The sequence below is a fragment of the Rhinoderma darwinii genome, chromosome 1 (genome assembly GCF_050947455.1).
Source record: "Rhinoderma darwinii isolate aRhiDar2 chromosome 1, aRhiDar2.hap1, whole genome shotgun sequence".
In the NCBI taxonomy this organism is placed as follows: domain Eukaryota; kingdom Metazoa; phylum Chordata; class Amphibia; order Anura; family Rhinodermatidae; genus Rhinoderma; species Rhinoderma darwinii.
The window spans coordinates 417,293,578-417,313,732 of NC_134687.1; the positions used below are offsets into that span (position 1 = coordinate 417,293,578).

General features: G+C 45.9%; 1 protein-coding gene across 1 annotated transcript; it reads left to right on the top strand.

Moving 5' to 3' along the window:
• Positions 1 to 1,575: 1,575 nt before the first annotated feature.
• On the top strand, positions 1,576 to 2,514 carry LOC142761161 (olfactory receptor 6B1-like). Its single transcript, XM_075864385.1, has one exon. The coding sequence runs from the start codon at positions 1,576 to 1,578 to the stop codon at positions 2,512 to 2,514; it is 939 nt and encodes a 312-aa protein (XP_075720500.1).
• The last annotated feature ends 17,641 nt before the right edge of the window (positions 2,515 to 20,155 follow it).

Consider the following 20,155-nt stretch of genomic DNA (forward strand, 5'->3'; position numbering starts at 1 on the left):
TTAATCATGTCCCCCCTTAGTCATCTTTTTTCAAGGCTAAATAGGTTTAATTCTTTTAATCTTTCCTCATAACTTAGATTCTCCATGCCCCTTATTAGCTTCGTTGCTCTTCTTTGTATTTTTTCCAACTCCAGGGCATCCTTTCTATGAACTGGAGCCCAGAACTGAACTGCATATTCTAGATGAAGCCTCACTAATGCTTTGTAAAGTGGTAATATTACATCCCTGTCCCGCGAGTCCATGCCTCTTTTAATACACAACAATATCTTGCTGGCCTTTGAAGCAGCTGATTGACACTGCATGCTGTTATTTAGTTTATGATTTACAAGTACACCCAGATCCTTCTCAGCAAGTGACTCCCCCAGTGTAGCTCCCCCTAGGACATATGATGCATGCAGGTTGTTGGTACCCAGATGCATAACTTTACATTTATCTACATTAAACTTTATTTAGTATATGCTGCAGATTAATATTTGTCTATATTATTATTGTTATGTCGAATCCATTTCATCAAAATGTATAGATAATTAATAGATAAGGATAAGGATGGCTCTGGTGTTATTTTGAAGAATTGAAGGGCAATCTTAGAAGATAATTGTATGGCTGCCACCACTGCACTCCACCGTATACCTACCATTTCCGGTACCTTCTGTCTCCTTGTTGGCACTACTCCTCCCATTGGGTTTTTGCTTCTTGCAGCCTCCCACACCACTGCCTCTCACCTCCTGCCTTCTCCACTGCAGCACACTGACCCTTCTCCTCTGAAAGTGCCAGTGCGCACCCATATTCCACCCAGGTTTCCCAAGCTATAAAAGGTTCCGCCCACAATGCTACAATGCCTGAGCAGTTAGCTTCATCCTAGTAAGTCTAGTGATACCCTGCTTTATACTTTGTTGGATTTCCTGTGATTGACCTCAGCTTGTACTTATGACTATCCTTGCCTGCTGCCTGCCCTGACCTCTTGCTTGTGTCCTGTGAAGAACCACTGTCGGCTCCCCTGACCTTTTGCTCTACCAATCGTGAGTGCCGTCTGCCGCCTGCCTAGACTTTTGCTATACCTGACCTTGCATTCTGCGTGCTTATTTTGTACTATGCCTGTTAACGTCGGCCCTTGCTAAGGGAGACTACTGTGGGGATAGAGATGTGGGGGTCCCCAGCAGTGAAGCCCAGATCCCTGTTTAGGGGTTGACGGGTTAATACCTCTGCAGGCCCTGTGACAGTTTAATTTCTCACTGGTCTCTTGACAATATTTAGTCATCCAAACAGGAAATATTCTAGTCACCAAACATTGCAAATAGAGGTGAGCAAATGTTTTACCTGATTTGCATTTCCCAATTTGCCTAATTTGATTACCATTAGGATTTACTAGGTTTCAGATTAGCTTTTAGAGAATTGATGAGAATAATAGGCAAATTCGTTCTCTCATTATATTTTATCAGACGACATGGAAAAACAGGCAAATTTATTCGCTCCCCCCCTAATTGCAACCGTAGACGATACAATTCTAAGCGTTTAGAAGCGTCTACAACCTTCATCTAATTGCTGCTTTTTTATTGACAGCAGTTGACTTGGAACATGGAATACAATTCCAATGAAACCAAAAGCATTAGCACATTTGTCCTTTTAGGATTCCCCACTTCTCGGCCTGTTCAAATTTTGCTCTTCTTGATTTTTTTATTTATTTATCTATTAACCATTATGGAAAACCTGCTCATCATAATTTTAATCTGCACTAATTCCAAGTTGCACAAGCCAATGTACTATTTCCTAGGGCACCTTTCCTTTTTAGAAACATGGTATGTTACGGTCACTGTGCCAAAACTACTATCCATATTTGCAGTTGAAAGTAGAGAAATTTCCCTCACTGGTTGTATGTTACAGCTCTACTTCTTCATTGCCTTGGTGTGCACTGAGTGTGTTTTGCTGACTGTTATGGCTTTTGATCGTTATGTAGCAATCTGCAATCCCTTCCGTTATGTTACCATCATGAACTCAAATTTCTGTGCCCTCCTGGCATTAGGATCATGGTTCACTGGCTTTCTTATATCATTAATTAAAGTTTATTACATTTCCCGTGTCACTTTTTGTAATTCAGATGTCATAAATCACTTCTACTGTGATATATCACCTATACTCAATCTTGCCTGTACAAATATGAAGTTGGCTGAACTTGTCGATTTTGCACTTGCCTTATTGATACTTTTGGTACCATTACTGCTAACGTTTGTATCTTACAGCTGTATTCTAAACACTGTTATTTCTATCCCAACCTCCAGTGGGAGGCAAAAGGCCTTTTCGACTTGTACATCTCATTTGGTAGTAGTTGTTACATTCTATACAGCCACCCTGTTTATGTATGCTAGGCCAAATAGGGCCAGGTCTGTTAATTACAACAAACTGGTATCTGTCATCTACACAGTAATAACCCCCTTACTCAACCCGATGATATACTGTTTAAGGAATAAAGAAGTTCGAGAGATTTTAAACAAAATGTTATGTTTTAAAAAATTCTGAACCTTAAATGGAATCTCAGCCTTTTATCATCCTGCTGTTTTCAGCTACAAAATTCTGTGTCGATTAATTTTTAAATATATTTTTATGTCGGTCAGAGCTCAATTTTTCGGATATAGAATATCCTGCATAGACATGGATTTAAAGGTAGCATGTTGGCTGCCCACAGTTACCAATGGAGGGGGTTTGGGAGCTAACTCCATACTGACTTATCATTGAATTCAATGTTCTGTATAAGAGTATGCAATTATGCTAAACTTCTCCTAGTGGTGGCTGTAGGCAGATAGCAAGTTATGTTTTAAATTTATGTCTATGCAGGAGATTTGGTGCTTTGTATCATAAAAACAGAGGTATGACTGCTATAAAGATATATTAAGAAATAACCAGCACAGAATGTTTAACGTAAAAACAAAATGAGATTCAGGGGTGGACATTTACTTTAAGCCACATGTACGTGGCCATACTACGGTTTTGTGTTGTATAGAGGTGTAATAGGGCAGCGATAGCATGAGGCTTTTCAGTATTTCCGTATGCCTCAGATTATACACCGAGGCTCATAGTGGTTTCTGGGGAAAAATATCTCCCACATATGGCATCTGACGTGGCACATGGAGTCTATTCAACTCTGTAGTAGAGCTTACAGAAATGTTGAAATTCAGCTCTTAATTTTATAAAATATCTGAATCATTATTATGCTGCATTATGTTTTTTGTTAATTTATTGGCATTACATACACTTGACATCCCACTGATAAGCACAGATGTCATCATAGACTAAAAAAATAAAATATCTTGCACCCACTGTATGACTCCGTTGTTATAGTAGCTGAGTGACAATTGGCTTTAGCAGTTAAATCAAGCAAAATCTTATATGTAAAAAGGTAAATATTTTTTTCCCCCAAAAGATAAACCGCCAAAACAAGACAATTATGATTAATATTAATTCCCTGGGAACACAGGTTAAAAATTATTCTTTTTTCCAAACTGTTCATATTGTGATCGTTCATGTAAACCTGCAAAGTAAATGTATTTCTTTCTTCAGTGCATTGAAAAAAAGAATGTTGCTGTAGAGATACTTATTTTATTCTATTTCACTCCTGTTATATTGTTTTCTGCTACTCTTATATTTTTGTTTTTATTATTGATTTTGTATTTATTTTATGTCCCTTATGGCATTTTACTACAGAGCCGTTAGCACTCCATGTGATGCCCTATGGTGCCTCCTCACAACACCGTATTAGACTCTTCAGGGCCAACCTATATGAATCATTTTTTTAATGTTTTAGTACTTTTGGACATTAAAAGCAGTTTTTCTGTCGATGTAGCCATATGAGGGTTTGTTTTCTGGGGATAAGTTATGGCTGGCATCATTTAGGGGTACATATAATGATTTAACTTTTTTCAATCAGATAATTTTTATTGAAATTTTCAAAAATCAAAACATACCATAAAATAAAATACATTCAAACCCCTCAACCCATAATTTCCTCGCTACATAAAGGAGACGTCCCACCGCCGTTTTACCTAGTGTGTCCATTGAAAGTTCTTCAACATAACCTAAAATACAAGTCTTAGGGTCACTAGGTACAGTTATGGAGTACACTTCAGCTATGATTCCCAGAACATCTGACCAGTATGCACGTAACTGCACGCAACTCCATAGCATATGCATCACATCAGCGGTTTCCTGTCCACACCTTGGACACCTTGCATCCGCCCGTACATCAATACGATATAGCAACTGTGGTGTCTTGCCCCATCCCCCAAAGTATCAGGGACGGCCTCTAGAATGTCATTCCATTGATCCGCTGTGATGCTTGAAATATCCCATCCCACTTATGCATCCTAACTAAAGGGAATGTTTCCAAGTATTTATCTAATATTATTCTGTAAAGACCCGAAATTAGACCCTTCGTATATCCCATTGGAGCAATATATTGTAACATAGCATCCTTTTGTATCATCAAAGGCTTCCTTTTGACCTGAGCCTCATAGGCGCGTCGCAATTGCAAATACCTGTAAAAATTGTGTCATGTGGCATGAAACTCAACCTGTATCTGTTGAAAGGATTTAAATGAATCATCATCTAGTAATTGTCCCATCCTCTCTAACCCCTGAGACTGCCAATATGTAACTCCATCCAGTTTTTCAAATTCCACCAATGAGTGGTTATGCCACAGGTGTGTGAACTCTGTATAATCAGTTATATTCCTTGTTTAAGTTTGTCCCATAACTCTTGAACCAGCCACACTCTCGGGAAATTCGACTGTCTTGAACCAAATCCCCCCCCTCTCCAAGGCCAACAGCAACTTACCCCCACCAGACAATGACGTCAGAAGAGCCGCTGTCACCCCTTCAACCTTCTCGTCCCCTAAATAATATAACCAAGGATTTGGTAGAGCGAGTCCTCCGTCCACCTTAGTCCTTTGTAGGATTTCCAAATGTAGTCGCGGATGTCCCCTCTTCCAAATGAGATCCCTAAAATATGAGCTGATCCTATGTCCCACATTATCAGATGGAACCTGTAGACTGAGAAATAAGCGACGAATATTAAGAGAGGTGGACTTTTCAGGCATAAATCCCGACTGGTCGAAGTATACAACCTTCGTTATGACCTTGTTTAATCTATTAAATAGTGCCTTAGCCAGGACTTCCATTGATAACAGAGATATTGGGCAGTAAGACTCAGGAAGCTGGGGATTCTTTCCCTCTTTAGATAATACCACTATGACCGCTTCTCTCATAGAAGGCGGTAATGTTGCTCTTGCCAAAGATTGTTCGAAAACCTCTAGTAGCTTAGGTAACAAAATGTCCCCATACTGCTTATATATTTCTGTGGGTAGGCCATCTACCCCTGGGGCTTTTTCATTAGCCATGTATTTTACTGCATCTTCCAGTTCTGCCAGGGACAAAGGGGCATCTAATCGGGAGTTATCCTCATCTGATATCTTAGGTAGGTTGGCCTTCACTAGAAATGTTTCGATCTCTTCACTAGTTACAGACGCCTTGGATGTGTACAAAGAGGAGTAAAATTGTTCTAATACCTTCAGAATACTCAAAGTATCATATACCAGAGTTCTATCAGAGCGTTTAAGTGAACTAATACAGAATTGGCCCTGTTGAGCCTTCGATATCATTGACGACATGTGTCCAGAGGTGTAGCTAGGTTGTCCAGCAGCCGGGGCAAAGATTCAGTTTGGCGCCCCTCCCCCCCGAACTTCTTTCCCGACATCTCCTTCCCCCTCACCATGTTTGTTTTCTCTACCAATCAATGAGTTGTAATTTTTTTTCAAATTTTTTTTTAATGTAACTCGAGCATAAAAGCATTTGTATATTTTACAAGCAATATAGTTCTATATACAACACCAGAACCAAGCTTAGTACATATCATATATAGAGCACCAGAATCAAGCTCAGTAAATATATACAGCACCAGAACAAAACTTATACATAAATACAACGACAGAACCAAGCTCAATATATATACAGCACCAGAACCATGCTCAGTGCATATATACAGAACCAGAACAAAGCTCAATACATATATACAGTACCAGAACTAAGCTCAGTACATATATACAGCACCAGAACAAAGCTCAATACATATATACAGCACCAGAACAAGGTCAGTGAATAAATACAGCACCAGAACCAAGATCAGTACATAAATACAGCACCAGAAACAAGCTCAGTACAAATTTAAAGCACCAGAACAAGTACAGCTCAATTTAATGCAGCCCCTGACGTATAGGTTTGCACTAAACTGTATACAGCTCGCAGCATGGCCCAAACAATGGTAAGGATATGCTGGGAGATGCTGTTTCACAAAAAAAAAAATCATACCACCATCATCTCGCTGCAGATCATACAGTGTCTACAGTAATTATTAGAGGCAGAATAAACATTTACATTAAGTGACTCACAGGTGACGATCTCAGATTCTAGTTGTTCATTTTATCCTTTCTTGTCGATCCGGGCCAGACCTCTGTGACGACTTCTCCCGGCCACAGCCCACTTCTACAGTTTGCAACTCAGATGTCTTCAGCTTCTCACTTTTCAAACATTTCTGCACCTATAAACAAAGATAAAGTTCTAATGGTGCCAGACACTGTACCCCTAAATATAATATTACACTGTGTCCCACACACACACACACACACACACACACACACACACACACACACACACACACACACACCGTGCCCCCTGTAGATAGTGCCCCCATAGAGCCCCCTGTAGATAGTGCCCTACATAAGCCCCCTGTAGATAGTGTCCCACATATAGCCACCCTGTATATAGTGCCCCACATATAGCACAATCTGAAAATAGTGCCCCCCATGTAGCCCCCCCCTGGAGATAGTGCCCCACATATTGCCCCCCTGTAAATAGTGATCCACATATAGCCCAGCCCTGTAGATAATGACCTACATATATCTCCTCCTATAAATTGTGCTTCACATTTAGCCCACCCCTGTATATATTGCCTCACATATAGCCCACCCCTGTATATAGTGCCCAACATATAGCTCCCCCTATAATGCTCCACATATAGCCCACCCCTGTATATAGTGCCTCACATATAGCTCCCCCTATAGTGCCCCACATATAGCCCACCCCTGTATATAGTGCCCAACATATAGCTCCCCCTATAATGCTCCACATATAGCCCACCCCTGTATATAGTGCCTCACATATAGCTCCCCCTATAGTGCCCCACATATAGCCCACCCCTGTATATAACCCACTCCTGTATATAGTGCCTCACGTATATAGTGCCTGTAGATAAAGCCCCCCTGTAGATAATGTCACACATTTTTATTAGGATAAAAATAAAAAACTTTACATACCCACATTAATCCCATTCCCGCGCTGTCTGGTGGCAATGCAGACCTGCTCTCTTCTGAGCAGGTCTGCTGGGGTTGAACGACGCAAGTGGCACTATGACATCATTGTGCCACTTGCATCTCTAAAAGGCGCTAATTGTAGGGCACTATGGCTTGCCCTGTCAATCAGCGCCTTTCAACAATGCAAGCGGCGCAAAGAAGTAATCACGCCGCTTGAGTCATTGAAAGGCGCTGAATGGCCGGGCACGAAAGCACCCGGCCATTCATCGCTTATAGTGCAAGAGGGGTTGGTGGCGACTGGTTTCAGTGCTCTCAGAGAAGCAGTAGGCCGCCGTCATAGATGGTGGGGCCCTGGTGCCCCTCACCTTCCTTCTTAGTTGCGCCTGGGGCATATGCCCCGCCTGCCCCCCTAGCTACGCCCCTGCACGTGTCCCACTTTCTCTCCTACCTCAAATAACGCAGTTTAGCAAAATTGCCTTTTTCTGTCAGCCATTTTGAGCAAATGAGGTTTCAAACTTTCCTGAGCCCGTTTCAGCCTAGCCTGAGTATCCTGTGTAAGATTCAAGATATATGTAGCCTCCGCCTCCCTCATTTCAAGATGCAATGCTGAATCGAACTCCTTTGTTCTAGTCCTAACTACGCTAATAGATTTGATAAGGCTGCCTCTAACAGACACCTTCATTTCTTTCCAAACCGTATGAATAGACGCTGTCCCTTCATTAAATTCAAAATATTCAAATAGGCTTTTTAGAGTATCTGCCACTATCCCCTTATGTGACAGCCAGAAGGGATTCAGTTTCCACAAAGCAGATCCCCCACTGAACCTGTCTGTAAGAGACAACACTACCTTCAGAGGTGAATGGGCAGAGAGGGACCTTGGCAGATACGTCACATCCTGTACTAGTGGTAGGAGAATAGAATTGCCCATGCCATGTCAATTCTAGAAAGAGAGGCATATGTGGAGGAGCAGTATGAGTATTGTTTCTCAGATGGGTGTCGGGTTCTGCAGATATCTAGCAAGGCCACCTCTCCAAGCAACACCCCAAAAGGCGTCACTGCTGGTCTCACTGGCTGTTGATCCACTCTGCACCTATGAAGAGTGGAATCCACAACATTATTAAAATCCCCAATAATAACTGTCAGTATCTCAGGCGTTTTAGACCCAAAGTCCACCACTCTTTTCAGAACAATTGTAATGTCAGGATAGGGAGACAGACAGGTGAGCCCTAATCTACCCGCCACTCAGTCCCTGCATACTTGTACAGCCCGTCCTAGGCGACGGTGTACAACTGGGCGACGGTCCCTACGCTCAATATGTGCACGACAGACAAAACAAGACAGGGTACACAGAAGCAAGGGAAGTAGGGCAGTTGCCCACTGGAACACCGCGAGCAACAGAGTAGTGTACAAGTCGAGTCAAACCAGCAGTGTACCAGGTAACAAATGCAGAGCAGGACAATAGTCAGTCAAGCCAGGGTCAATATAAAGCAGAGGTCAATGGTAACAGCAGAAACAGCAGAGCCAGGAAACAGGAGAATCACAGGCAAAGGACAAGCATCAAATGAAGGTATAAGTAGACCAAGGGCGGGAGCTAGAACCGTCTGGCTAGGCTGCGGTAGGCTCTCCCACTCCTCAGCCTACCAGCCTGAGTGGTAGCAGATCGATTCACTCTAGCAGACCTTGGAACAGATGCAGGCTGATTAACCACGGGCGTCGATACAGAAGCTGTGTCAGGCAAATCCTTTACAGTACCCTCCCTTTTATGAGGGGCCACTAGACCATTCCTAGGTGGACCTGGCTTGTTGGGGAACCGAAGGTGGAACTTCCTGAGCAATAACCCAGCGTGAAAATCCCTGGCGGGTATCCTCTCCAATGGACCAGGTACTGGAGGGAGCCTTGGACCATCCTGCTGTCCACAATCTTGGCCACCTCAAATTTCACCCCTTCAGGGGTGAGAACAAGGACAGGAGGTCTCCTCGAGGTAGCCAAGGACAGGGAGCAGCGTTTCAGGAGAGAGGCATGGAACACGTTGTGTATTTGAAAAGACGGGGGTAACTCCAGCCGGAAGGAGACAGGGTTAAGGACCTCAATGACCTTGTACGGTCCTATATACCGGGGAGCACATTTTTTGGACGGAACTTTAAGGCGCAAATTTTTTTAAGACAGCCACACCAGATCCCCGACCACAAACAAGGGTTTAGCAGACGTCTTCTATCTGCCTGAGTCTTTTGTATGCTCTGGGACGCCTCAAGGTTCTTCTGAACCTGGGCCCAGACTGTGCACAGTTCCCGATGAACGACATCTACCTCGGGATTGTTAGAAACACCAAGGGAAACGGAGGAGAACCGTGGATTAAATCCAAAATGACAGAAGAAGGGGGAGACCCCTGACGAGTTACTGACCCGGTTATTGAGGGAAAATTCGGCGAGAGGAATGAAGGAGACCCAATCATCTTTGCAGTCAGAGATAAAACACCTTAAATATTGTTCTAGAGATTGATTAGTCCTCTCAGTTTGGCCATTAGTTTCAGGATGGAAGGCCGAGGAGAAGGACAGATCAATCTCCAACTTCTTACAGAAAGCTCTCCAAAACAATGAAACAAATTGTACCCCTCTGTCAGAAACAATATTGACAGGAACCCCATGGAGATGCAGGATGTGTTTGAGGAAGAAGGTAGCTAACATCTTGGCATTGGGTAGTTTCTTGAGGGGCACAAAGTGGCACATCTTACTGAAGCGGTCTACTACAACCCACACCACTGACTTGCCTTGGGATGGAGGCAGATCGGTGATAAAATCCATGGAGATATGGGTCCAAGTTCTCTGGGGAATGGGCAAAGAACATAGTAAGCCCGCCGGTTGGGACCTGGGAGTCTTGGACCTAGCACAAATTTCACAAGCGGCTACGTAGGCCTTAACGTCTTTAGGCAACCCAGGCCACCAATGGTTTCTGGCAATGAGGTGCTTGGTACCCAGGATGCCTGGATGCCTAGATAGTGCAGAGTCATGATTTTCCCTGAGTACCCTTAGCCGGAATAGTAGGGGAACAAACAGCTTGTTCTCAGGAAGGTTCCCGGGAGCTGAACCTTGTTCAGCCGCAATTTCGGTGACTAAGTCAGAATCAACAGAGGAAATGATTATATTCGGGGGAAAAACACAAGCAGGATCTTCCTCCGAAGGAGGGCGGGCCATGAAGCTACGCGACAGTGCATCAGCTTTAATATTTTTAGACCCAGCCCTATAGGTGACCACAAAGTTGAATCTAGTAAAAAACTGTGGCGAAACCAGGTCAGTGGGGATCGGTTTACTCCTAGAGAATGTGGGCGATAGATTCAGGCGACAGATTAACAGGGGACAAGCCACAGAGGCGCGTTTATTAACAGGGACAGACACACACAGAAACAAGGCACCGCTGCTTCTCCACTCTGGGCTGGATGTGACAGGCTACCTCACTATGGGGTCTCTCCACTGTACCGTTCATCCTTTGGGGTGTCTCCAGATCCTCCTTAGTTAGATGGGACTCCAGTACTTGCCCTCTATTACTGTCCCTAGGTCAGGTACCATCTCTGAGGTAGATAGCCCCTGCCTGCAGCTCACACTGCTATCTCATCCTCTCCTGGACAGGAACTAGCTGAGATCTCACACAGCACCACTATCTCCCTCACTCACCCCTCCCTCAGGAATCAGGCCATGTGCTTTCTGCTCTTGCCCCCTCCTTTTTCTTATTTACATTCAAACAAGTTCCCGCTTGCAGCCTGTGACTCACTCTCCTACAGTATAAGATTAACCCTAGAGGGGAGGACAGTGAAGCAGCACTGAATACAATATAATATAAATCAACTGGTTATCAAAGATAACGTAATGCAGTTTGAGGGGACATATCCCCATCTAGCACCGGGCGCCATCTAAGCTATGGCACCCGGATGGCGGGAGTGCGACGGTTTGCGGCAGGCTTAACCTTTATTTGGGTACAATGCCTGTAACCGTCACCCGTTCCGCCACAGAACGTCCATCGAGCTTTTCTCGGGTTTAGCCTCCAGGCAGATTCTAGGAAAACCAGATTCTTGTGGTCGGTAAGGATCGTTACCTGGTGCATAGCCCCCTCCAGGAAGTGACGCCACTCTTCAAATGCCAATTTAATGGCTAAGAGTTTGCGGTTGCCAACGTCATAGTTACTCTCAGTGGGGGAGAACTTACTGGAGAAGTAGGCACAGGGACGGAGATGGGTGAGAGACCTAGTACCCTGGGACAAGACAGCACCCACTCCCACCTCGGAGGCGTCAACCTCCACGATGTATGGCTCCATCTGGTTAGGCTGAATCAGCACTGGGGCAGAGCTAAAGCACCTCTTAAGGAACTCAAAAGCCTGGACCACCTCCGGAGGCCAGTGGAGGAGATCGGCACCTTTGCGAGTAAGGTCTGTAAGAGGCTTAGCGATGACCGAGAAGTTAGCAATAAATCTCCTATAATGATTAGCAAACCCCAGGAAGCACTGTAAAGCCTTCAGGGAGGCAGGTTGGACCCATTCAGCCACAGCCTGAACCTTGGCAGGGTCCATGCGAAATTCGTAAGGAGTGAGGGTTTGACCCAAAAATGGTATCTCCTGCACCCCAAACACACATTTCTCGGTTTTAGCAAAGAGTTTGTTTTCCCGAAGGGCCTGGAGCACCTTCCTGACATGCTCAATGTGAGAAGACCAGTCCTTGGAAAACACAAGTATATCATCAAGGTACACCACAAGAAATACCCCCTGGTAGTCTCTTAAAATCTCATTTATGAAATTCTGGAAGACCGCAGGAGCATTACACAACCCAAAGGGCATGACGAGGTATTCGAAATGACCTTCGGGCGTGTTAAACGCAGTCTTCCACTCCATCCCCTTCTCTGATTCGGATAAGGTTATAAGCCCCCCGAAGATCAAACTTAGAGAACCATTGGGCCCCCTGAACCTGATTGAAGAGATCAGGAATCAGAGGAAGGGGATATTGGTTCCTTACAGTGACCTTATTCAAGTTTCGGTAATCGATGCACGGCCTAAGACCACCACCCTTCTTCCCTCTGAAGAAGAAGCCAGCACCTACCGGAGAAGTAGAGGGGCGAATGTCACCAGTGCAAAAAACTTATTTGTTAGAGGCATGTTTCCTTACTGAGCACATCCTAAATTATTAGCAAGTCCAACTGCTGAGTTAGTCATCTACTACTAGATAACAAGACCACTTATCACTTATTACAATCCAATGGTAGAGAGAATAGAAAAGCCCCTCTCCCACTACATTTTTCTGTGACCCCACGGAAACAGTAGTGGGGAACTACGCTGGAAGTTCTGATTTGAGAAGGCTGTAATACAACTCCCCTCCCTTTATCGCTAAGAAGCACAGAATCGCAACAACATATTACTGTGCTTCAAAGGAAAAAGTGGATCGGGACAATATCTCCACAATAAGACAGCCAGCATCAGGAGACGGCGACTGTTGGCAAAGCGAAGAGGAACAAATGGCCTCTCAGCTAGTCTGCCCAACATGTCTGTCAGATACTTGGATACAGTAATTTCCCTCCAAGCAGTGCCTTGCTGGCATACAGTTAAAGTATTAATACAAAACCACTGTAATATACAACACTAAACCAACCATCAACTTACCATATTTTTTGGACTATAAGATGCAGTTTTTAGCAAGAATAAACCTTGCTAAAAAGTCCCTGCCTTCTATAGTCGGCAGTCAAGGAAACCGGCAGCGCCGGGCCCCCTGACCGCTTCTTACTTAACCCCTTCCCGACCCATGACGTGCTGTCACATCATGGTGCGTGGAGGGGATGATATTTGGAGCAGAGCGTACTCACACGCTGAGCCCACTCCATACACTGCCTTTGTTAGCTGTGTTTTACAGCTGACATACTGCTCTAACGGCCAGGAACAGCGATGGCACTGTTCCTGGCCGTTTATCTAGTTAAATGCCTTAGTCAATAGCGACCGCAGCATTTATAGGGTTTTCCCATGAAGGACATTAATGGCATATCCTCAGGATAAGTCATAAATGTCAGATTGATGCGGGTTCCACCTCTGGGACCTGCACCTCTCTCTAGAACGGGGTCCCCTAAAGTTTCCAGAACTTGGTAGCTCCGAAAACAGCGTACATGGTCGAGTTACAGAAACAGCGTAACTCGCTGAGCTACGCTGTTTTCTTAAGTCCCATAGAACTGAATAGTAGTTACGGAAACAACTAGGGCGTAACTAGGAAAGACTGGGCCCCATAGCAAACTCTTGACTGGGCCCTCCCCCAGGTGACACAAGCAGCCCCCCTTATAGATAGTGCCCCCTGTAGAATGTGCCATACAGCCCCCCTGTAGACAGTGCTATACTGCCCCGCCTATAGACAGTGTCACACCCCACTTGTAGATAGCCCCCCCACCTCCCCCTTGTAGATAATGCCATACAGCCCCCTGTAGATATTGCCATAGAGCCCCTTGTATATAGCGCTATACAGCTCCCACTGTATATAGTGCCATACAGTCCTTCTACCTTGTATATAGGGCCACACAGCCACACCTTAGTAGATAGTGCCACACACAGACCCCTGTAGATTGCGCCACACACAGCCCCCTGTAGATAGAGCCACAGCCCTCCCCTAGTAGATAGTTCCACAAAGCCCCCCTTAGTAGTGCCACACAGCCCCTTGTATATAGTAACAGACAGCTCCCCCATGTGTATAGTGCCACACAGCTCCCCCTTGTGTATAGTGCCACACAGCTCCCACTTGTGTATAGTGCCACACAGCTTCCCCTTGTGTATAGTGCCACACAGCTCCACCTTGTGTATAGTGACCTAAAGCCCCCCCTTATGTATAGTGCCACACAGCCCCCCTTGTGTATAGGGCCACAAGGCAATGGCACATCTGAGAATGTTGTGTCAGCCAGGGGGATGTCAATAAAACATGGAAAGGTGGGTTTGGAGGCAGGACTATGTGACTCTTCAGGATAGCGGCACCGCCCCATGACCCTTTAATGAGTTATTCGCAAATAGTGTGCGCCATTTTAAAAGTGGATTTTAAAGATTTTGCTGCATCTGAAAAAAGCATGAGGGAATGTTTGGAAATATTGTCGCATGGTGGCGGTTCAGAGGTTCCCATGAAATATACAATGAATTGAGAACAATTCCATCTGCCCTGCAATTTTAGTATTATAAATATATTCATCATAATTACAGCCCCAGAACCGAGCTCTGTACATATATACAGTACCAGAACCAAGCTCATACATATATACAATAACACAACCAAGCTCAGTACATAAATACAGTACTAGAACCAAGCTCCGACATATATACGGCATGAGAGCCAAGCTCAGTACATAAATACATCACGAGACCCAAGCTCAGTACATATATACATCCCCAGAACCGAGCTCTGTACATATATACAGCACCAGAACCAAGCTCAGTACTTAAATACAGCATCAGAACCAAGCTCAGTACATATATACAATACCAGAAGAAAGAGCAGTAAATAAATACAGCCCCAAAACCAAGCTCAGTACATAAATACAGCACCAGAACAAGCTCAGTACATATATACATCCCCAGAACCAAGCTCAGTACATATATACATCCCCAGAACCAAGCTCAGTACATATATACAGTGCCAGAACAAATCTCAGTACATATATACATCCCCAGAACCACGCTTAGTACATACATACATCTCCAGAACCAAGCTCAGTACATATATACAGCACTAGAACAAAGCTCAGTACTTAAATACAGCATCAGAACCAAGCTCAGTACATACAGTGAAGGAAATAAGTATTTTTTCATCCCTTGCTGATTTTGTAAGTTTGCCCACTGTCAAAGACATGAACAGTCTAGAATTTTTAGGCTAGGTTAATTTTACCAGTGAGAGATAGATTATATTAAAAAAAAACAGAAAATCACATTGTCAAAATTATATATATATATGTATTTACATTGTGCACAGAGAAATAAGTATTTGATCCCTTTGGCAAACAAGACTTAATACTTGGTGGCAAAACCCTTGTTGGCAAGCACAGCAGTCAGACGTTTTTTGTAGTTGATGATGAGGTTTGCACACATGTTGGATGGAATTTTGGCCCACTCCTCTTTGCAGATCATCTGTAAATCATTAAGATTTCGAGGCTGTCGCTTGGCAACTCGGATCTTCAGCTCCCTCCATAAGTTTTCGACGGGATTAAGGTCTGGAGACTGGCTAGGCCACTCCATGACCTTAATGTGCTTCTTTTAGAGCCACTCCTTTGTTGCCTTGGCTGTATGTTTTGGGTCATTGTCGTACTGGAAGACCCAGCCCTGAGCCATTTTTAATGTCCTGGTGGAGGGAAGGAGGTTGTCACTCAGGATTTGACGGTACATGGCTCCATCCATTCTCCCATTGATGCGGTGAAGTAGTCCTGTGCCCTTAGCAGAGAAACACCCCCAAAACATAATGTTTCCACTTCCATGCTTGACAGTGGGGACGGTGTTCTTTGGGTCATAGGCAGCATTTCTCTTCCTCCAAACACGGAGAGTTGAGTTAATGCCAAAGAGCTAAATTTTAGTCTCATCTGACCACAGCACCTTCTCCCAATCACTCTCAGAATCATCCAGATGTTCATTTGCAAACTTCAGACGGGCCTGTACATGTGCCTTCTTGAGCAGGGGGACCTTGCGGGCACTGCAGGATTTTAATCCATTACGGCGTAATGTGTTACCAATGGTTTTCTTGGTGATTGTGGTCCCAGCTGCCTTGAGATCATTAACAAAGTTCCTCCCGTGTAGTTTTCGGCTGAGCTCTCACCTTCCTCAGGATCAAAGATACCCCACGAGGTGAGATTTTGCATGGAGCCCCAGATCGATGTCGATTGACAGTCATTTTGTATGTCTTCCATTTTCTTACTATTGCACCAACAGTTGTCTCCTTCTCACCCAGCATCTTACTTATGGTTTTGTAGCCCATTCCAGCCTTGTGCAGGTCTATGATCTTGTCCCTGACATCCTTAGAAAGCTCTTTGGTCTTGCCCATGTTGTAGAGGTTAGAGTCAGACGGATTAATTGAGTCTGTGGACAGGAGTCTTTTATACAGGTGACCATTTAAGACAGCTGTCTTTAATGCAGGCACCAAGTTGATTTGGAGCGTGTAACTGGTCTGGAGGAGGCTGAACTCTTAATGGTTGGTAGGGGGATCAAATACTTATTTCTCTGTGCACAATGCAAATAAATATATGTCACGGGCACTGGGTTTGTGGACCCACTAGGCCGCTCCGCCGTAGCGGGGAGGCAGCTGACCAGGTCACAGTCTATGTGAAAGTAGATAGCAGACAGTAATGTTTAGGTACCTGTAATAGTCCGGACGGTGACTGTGGCCTCAGCACGGATGGAGACAGGTGCGGAAAGTGGCGCCAGATGTGGCGGGCAGTATCCGATGAGCCGATGGTACTTGACGTGGCAGATGGCACTTGACGTGGCAGAGGGCACTTGACATGGCAGGTGGCACTTGACGTGGCAGATGACACTTGACGTGGCAGATGGCACTTGACGTGGCAGATGGCACTTGACGTGGCAGATGGCACTTGAACACGGGTAGGCACAGGAACAATGCGGAATACAGGAACGGTAACAGGGCACGGGTAACAGCAGGAACGGGAGACACTAAGGGACTATTTGCGAGACAGACAGGGAAAGACTAACAACGCTCAGGCAAGGATCAGAAGGGCTGGGGCATTCTTATAGAGCAGGGAATCACGTGGGTTAATAATCATTGATTCCATGTGCGCGCGCTGGCCCTTTAAGAGCGGGCGCGAGCGTGCGCGCGCACCCTACGGGACCCGGCCGGACGGAGCGGAAGCGAGCGCTGGCATCTCCTAGGAGGGAGACGGAGGCCAGCGCTCACAGAGCCATGCAAGCGGAAGATGTGCTGAATGAAGAAGCTTGCTAGTCGAGGAGCAGAGGGTAGGCCGGTTAGCGGGATAAAATGTGCCATCTTAGAGAACCGGTCCACCACCACCCAGATTGTGTTGCATCCTGCTGAGAGAGGAAGGTCCGTGCCGAAGTCCATAGCGATGTGCTGCCAGGGGGCACTGAGTACAGGCAGGGGTTGAAGCAGGCCGTCAGGCTTGCTGTGAGCCACCTTGTTAGAGGCACACACCGTGCAAGCAGAGACAAAGTCCAGAACATCTTTAGGTAGCGTGGGCCACCAGAAGTGTTGAGCGACCAGGTCTTGGGTTTTACGGACACCAGCGTGCCCAGCCAGTTTAGAACTGTGTCCCCAGCGGAGAATTCTTTTTCTGTCAGCCAACCGAATAAAAGTTCTCCCTGGAGGAATATCTCTAAGCTGCAGAGGATTGGCGGTGACAACGCAGGATGGGTCTATGATCGTCTGAAGGGACTCCACCGTGTCTTCCGTTTCGAATGATCTGGACAGGGCATCGGCCCTCACGTTCTTGTCCGCGGGACGGTAGTGGAGCAGAAATTGGAAACGGGTGAAGAACAGTTACCACCTGGCTTGACGAGGATTCAGTCTTTGAGCGGACTGAAGGTAAGTGAGATTCTTGTGGTCGGTGAAGATCAGGATGGGGTGAGCAGCGCCCTCCAGAAGATGTCTCCACTCCTCCAGGGCCAACTTGATAGCCAGTAGCTCCCGATCTCCAATGGAATAATTGCGCTCAGCAGAGGAAAATAGTCTTGAGTAGTAGCCACACACTACTGCCTTTCCTTTGGAGCTCCTCTGGAAGAGAAGTGCGCCTGCACCAACAGAGGAAGCGTCCACCTCCAGTGAGAACTGCCGAGATATGTCAGGGTGATGGAGGATCGAAGCTGAAGTGAAGGCCTTCTTGAGGCTAATGAATGCGGACTCTGCCTCCGGAGTCCACACCTTGGCGTTCACACCCTTCTAGGTAAGGGTAGAGATGGGGGCCGTCAGAGAAGAAAAGTTCGGAATGAACTGCCGGTAGAAATTGGCGAAACCAAGGAACCGCTGTATGGCCCTTACAGACTTTAACTTCTCAGGGTCCATCTTAAGGCCTTGATCCGAGATGACATAGCCCAGGAAGGGCAGAGACCTCTTTTCAAAGGTGCATTTCTCTAACTTGGCATACAAGCGATTCTCTCTTAGACGCAGAAGAACTTGACGAACGTGCCTCCGATGGGTCATCAGATCTGGGGAGAAGATTAGAATATCATCGAGATAAACTACAACACATGTATAGAGGAGATCTCGGAAGATGTCATTAACGAACTCCTGAAATACTGCGGGAGCGTTACACAGTCCGAAGGGCATCACTCGGTATTCGTAGTGCCCATCGTGTTAAATGCCGTCTTCCATTCGTCACCCCGGCGAATCTGGATTAGATTATAGGCCCCTCGCAGATCTAGCTTGGAAAAAATTTTGGCTCCTCGTATGCGATCAAACAGCTCGGAAATGAGTGGCAACGGGTACTTGTTCTTGACCATGATCTGATTGAGACCACGGTAATCAATGCAGGGTCGGAGAGATCCATCTTTCTTTTTAACGAAGAAGAATCCTGCCCCGGCCGGGGAGGAAGATTTTCGAATAAAACCCCTCTCCAAGTTCTCCTTGATATAGGCTGACATCGATAAAGTCTCTGGCAAGGAGAGAGGATATACTCGTCCACGGGGAAGAGAAGCATTGGGAACCAGTTCAATGGGACAGTCATAATTCCGATGTGGAGGCAACGTCTCAGCCTCTCGTTTGCAGAAGACATCCGCAAAACTGGCATACTGAAGAGGTAGATTGGAGAGTGACTGCGGCAGAGGGGGCACAACAGGACGGACTTGTGACAGGCAATGGCTATGGCATCTGGAACCCCATTGAAGAACTTCTCCAGAACTCCAGTCGAGTGTCGGGGCGTGTAGACGGAGCCATGGCAGACCCAGCAGGATAGGATTGATAGCCTTGGGTAGTACCAGGAAGGAGATCTGTTCTGAGTGAAGAGCTCCGACCCGTAATGTCACCGGCTCAGTAATGAGCATGATTGGATCAGGCAGCGGTAGACCATTCACAGAGGCAACTGCCAGGGGTCTCTCCAGACGGACTGTGGGTAGTTGAAACCGATCCACTAGATCTTGGTGGATAAAATTAGCAGCCGCTCCAGAGTCAAGATAGGCGGAGGAAGGATGTGATGCCTGTCCGGTGACGATGGCCACAGGTATCGATAATTTGGAAGAGGTTTTAACGTTTGGAGACGTTCCACCTAGAGTTGCTTCTCCAACCAACCCTAGGTACTGGAGTTTCCCGGTTTCTGTGGGCATTGACGCACAAAATGACCCTTGAGGCCGCAATACATGCAAAGTCCAGAGGAGCGTCTGCGCTGCTTCTCCTGTTCAGATAACCGGACTCTGTCTACCTGCATGGGTTCCTCAGGTAGCGCACTAGGAGTGAACAATTGTGGTCTCTGGGCAGGGGGTGCTGGTTTGTGGACCTGGCTCTCCTGACGAACCTCTAGAGAGCGCTCCCGGATTCTCATATCAACCCGGGTGGCTAACAGGATGAGGGCATCCAAGGTAGAAGGAAGGTCGCGGACTGCCAGTTCGTCCTTGATGTGAGAGGACAGTCCATGCCAGCAGGTCGCCACCAGTGCCTCATTGTTCCATGCCAGCTCGGCTGCTAGGGTACGGAAGGAGATAGCATACTCCCCTACTGTGGAGCCTTCTTGCTTGAGAGTCAACAGAGTGGCTGCGGCAGAGGATGTTCGACCCGTCTCCTCGAACACGGCACAAAAGGACTGCAGGAACAAGGCTAGGTCCGCGGATACAGCACCTTGTTGCTCCAAGATTGGGTTT

What these genes read in the sequence shown, in the direction of transcription:
- LOC142761161 (XM_075864385.1), top strand. Translation starts at nt 1,576, where the DNA reads ATGGAATACAATTCCAATGAAACCAAAAGCATTAGCACATTTGTCCTT.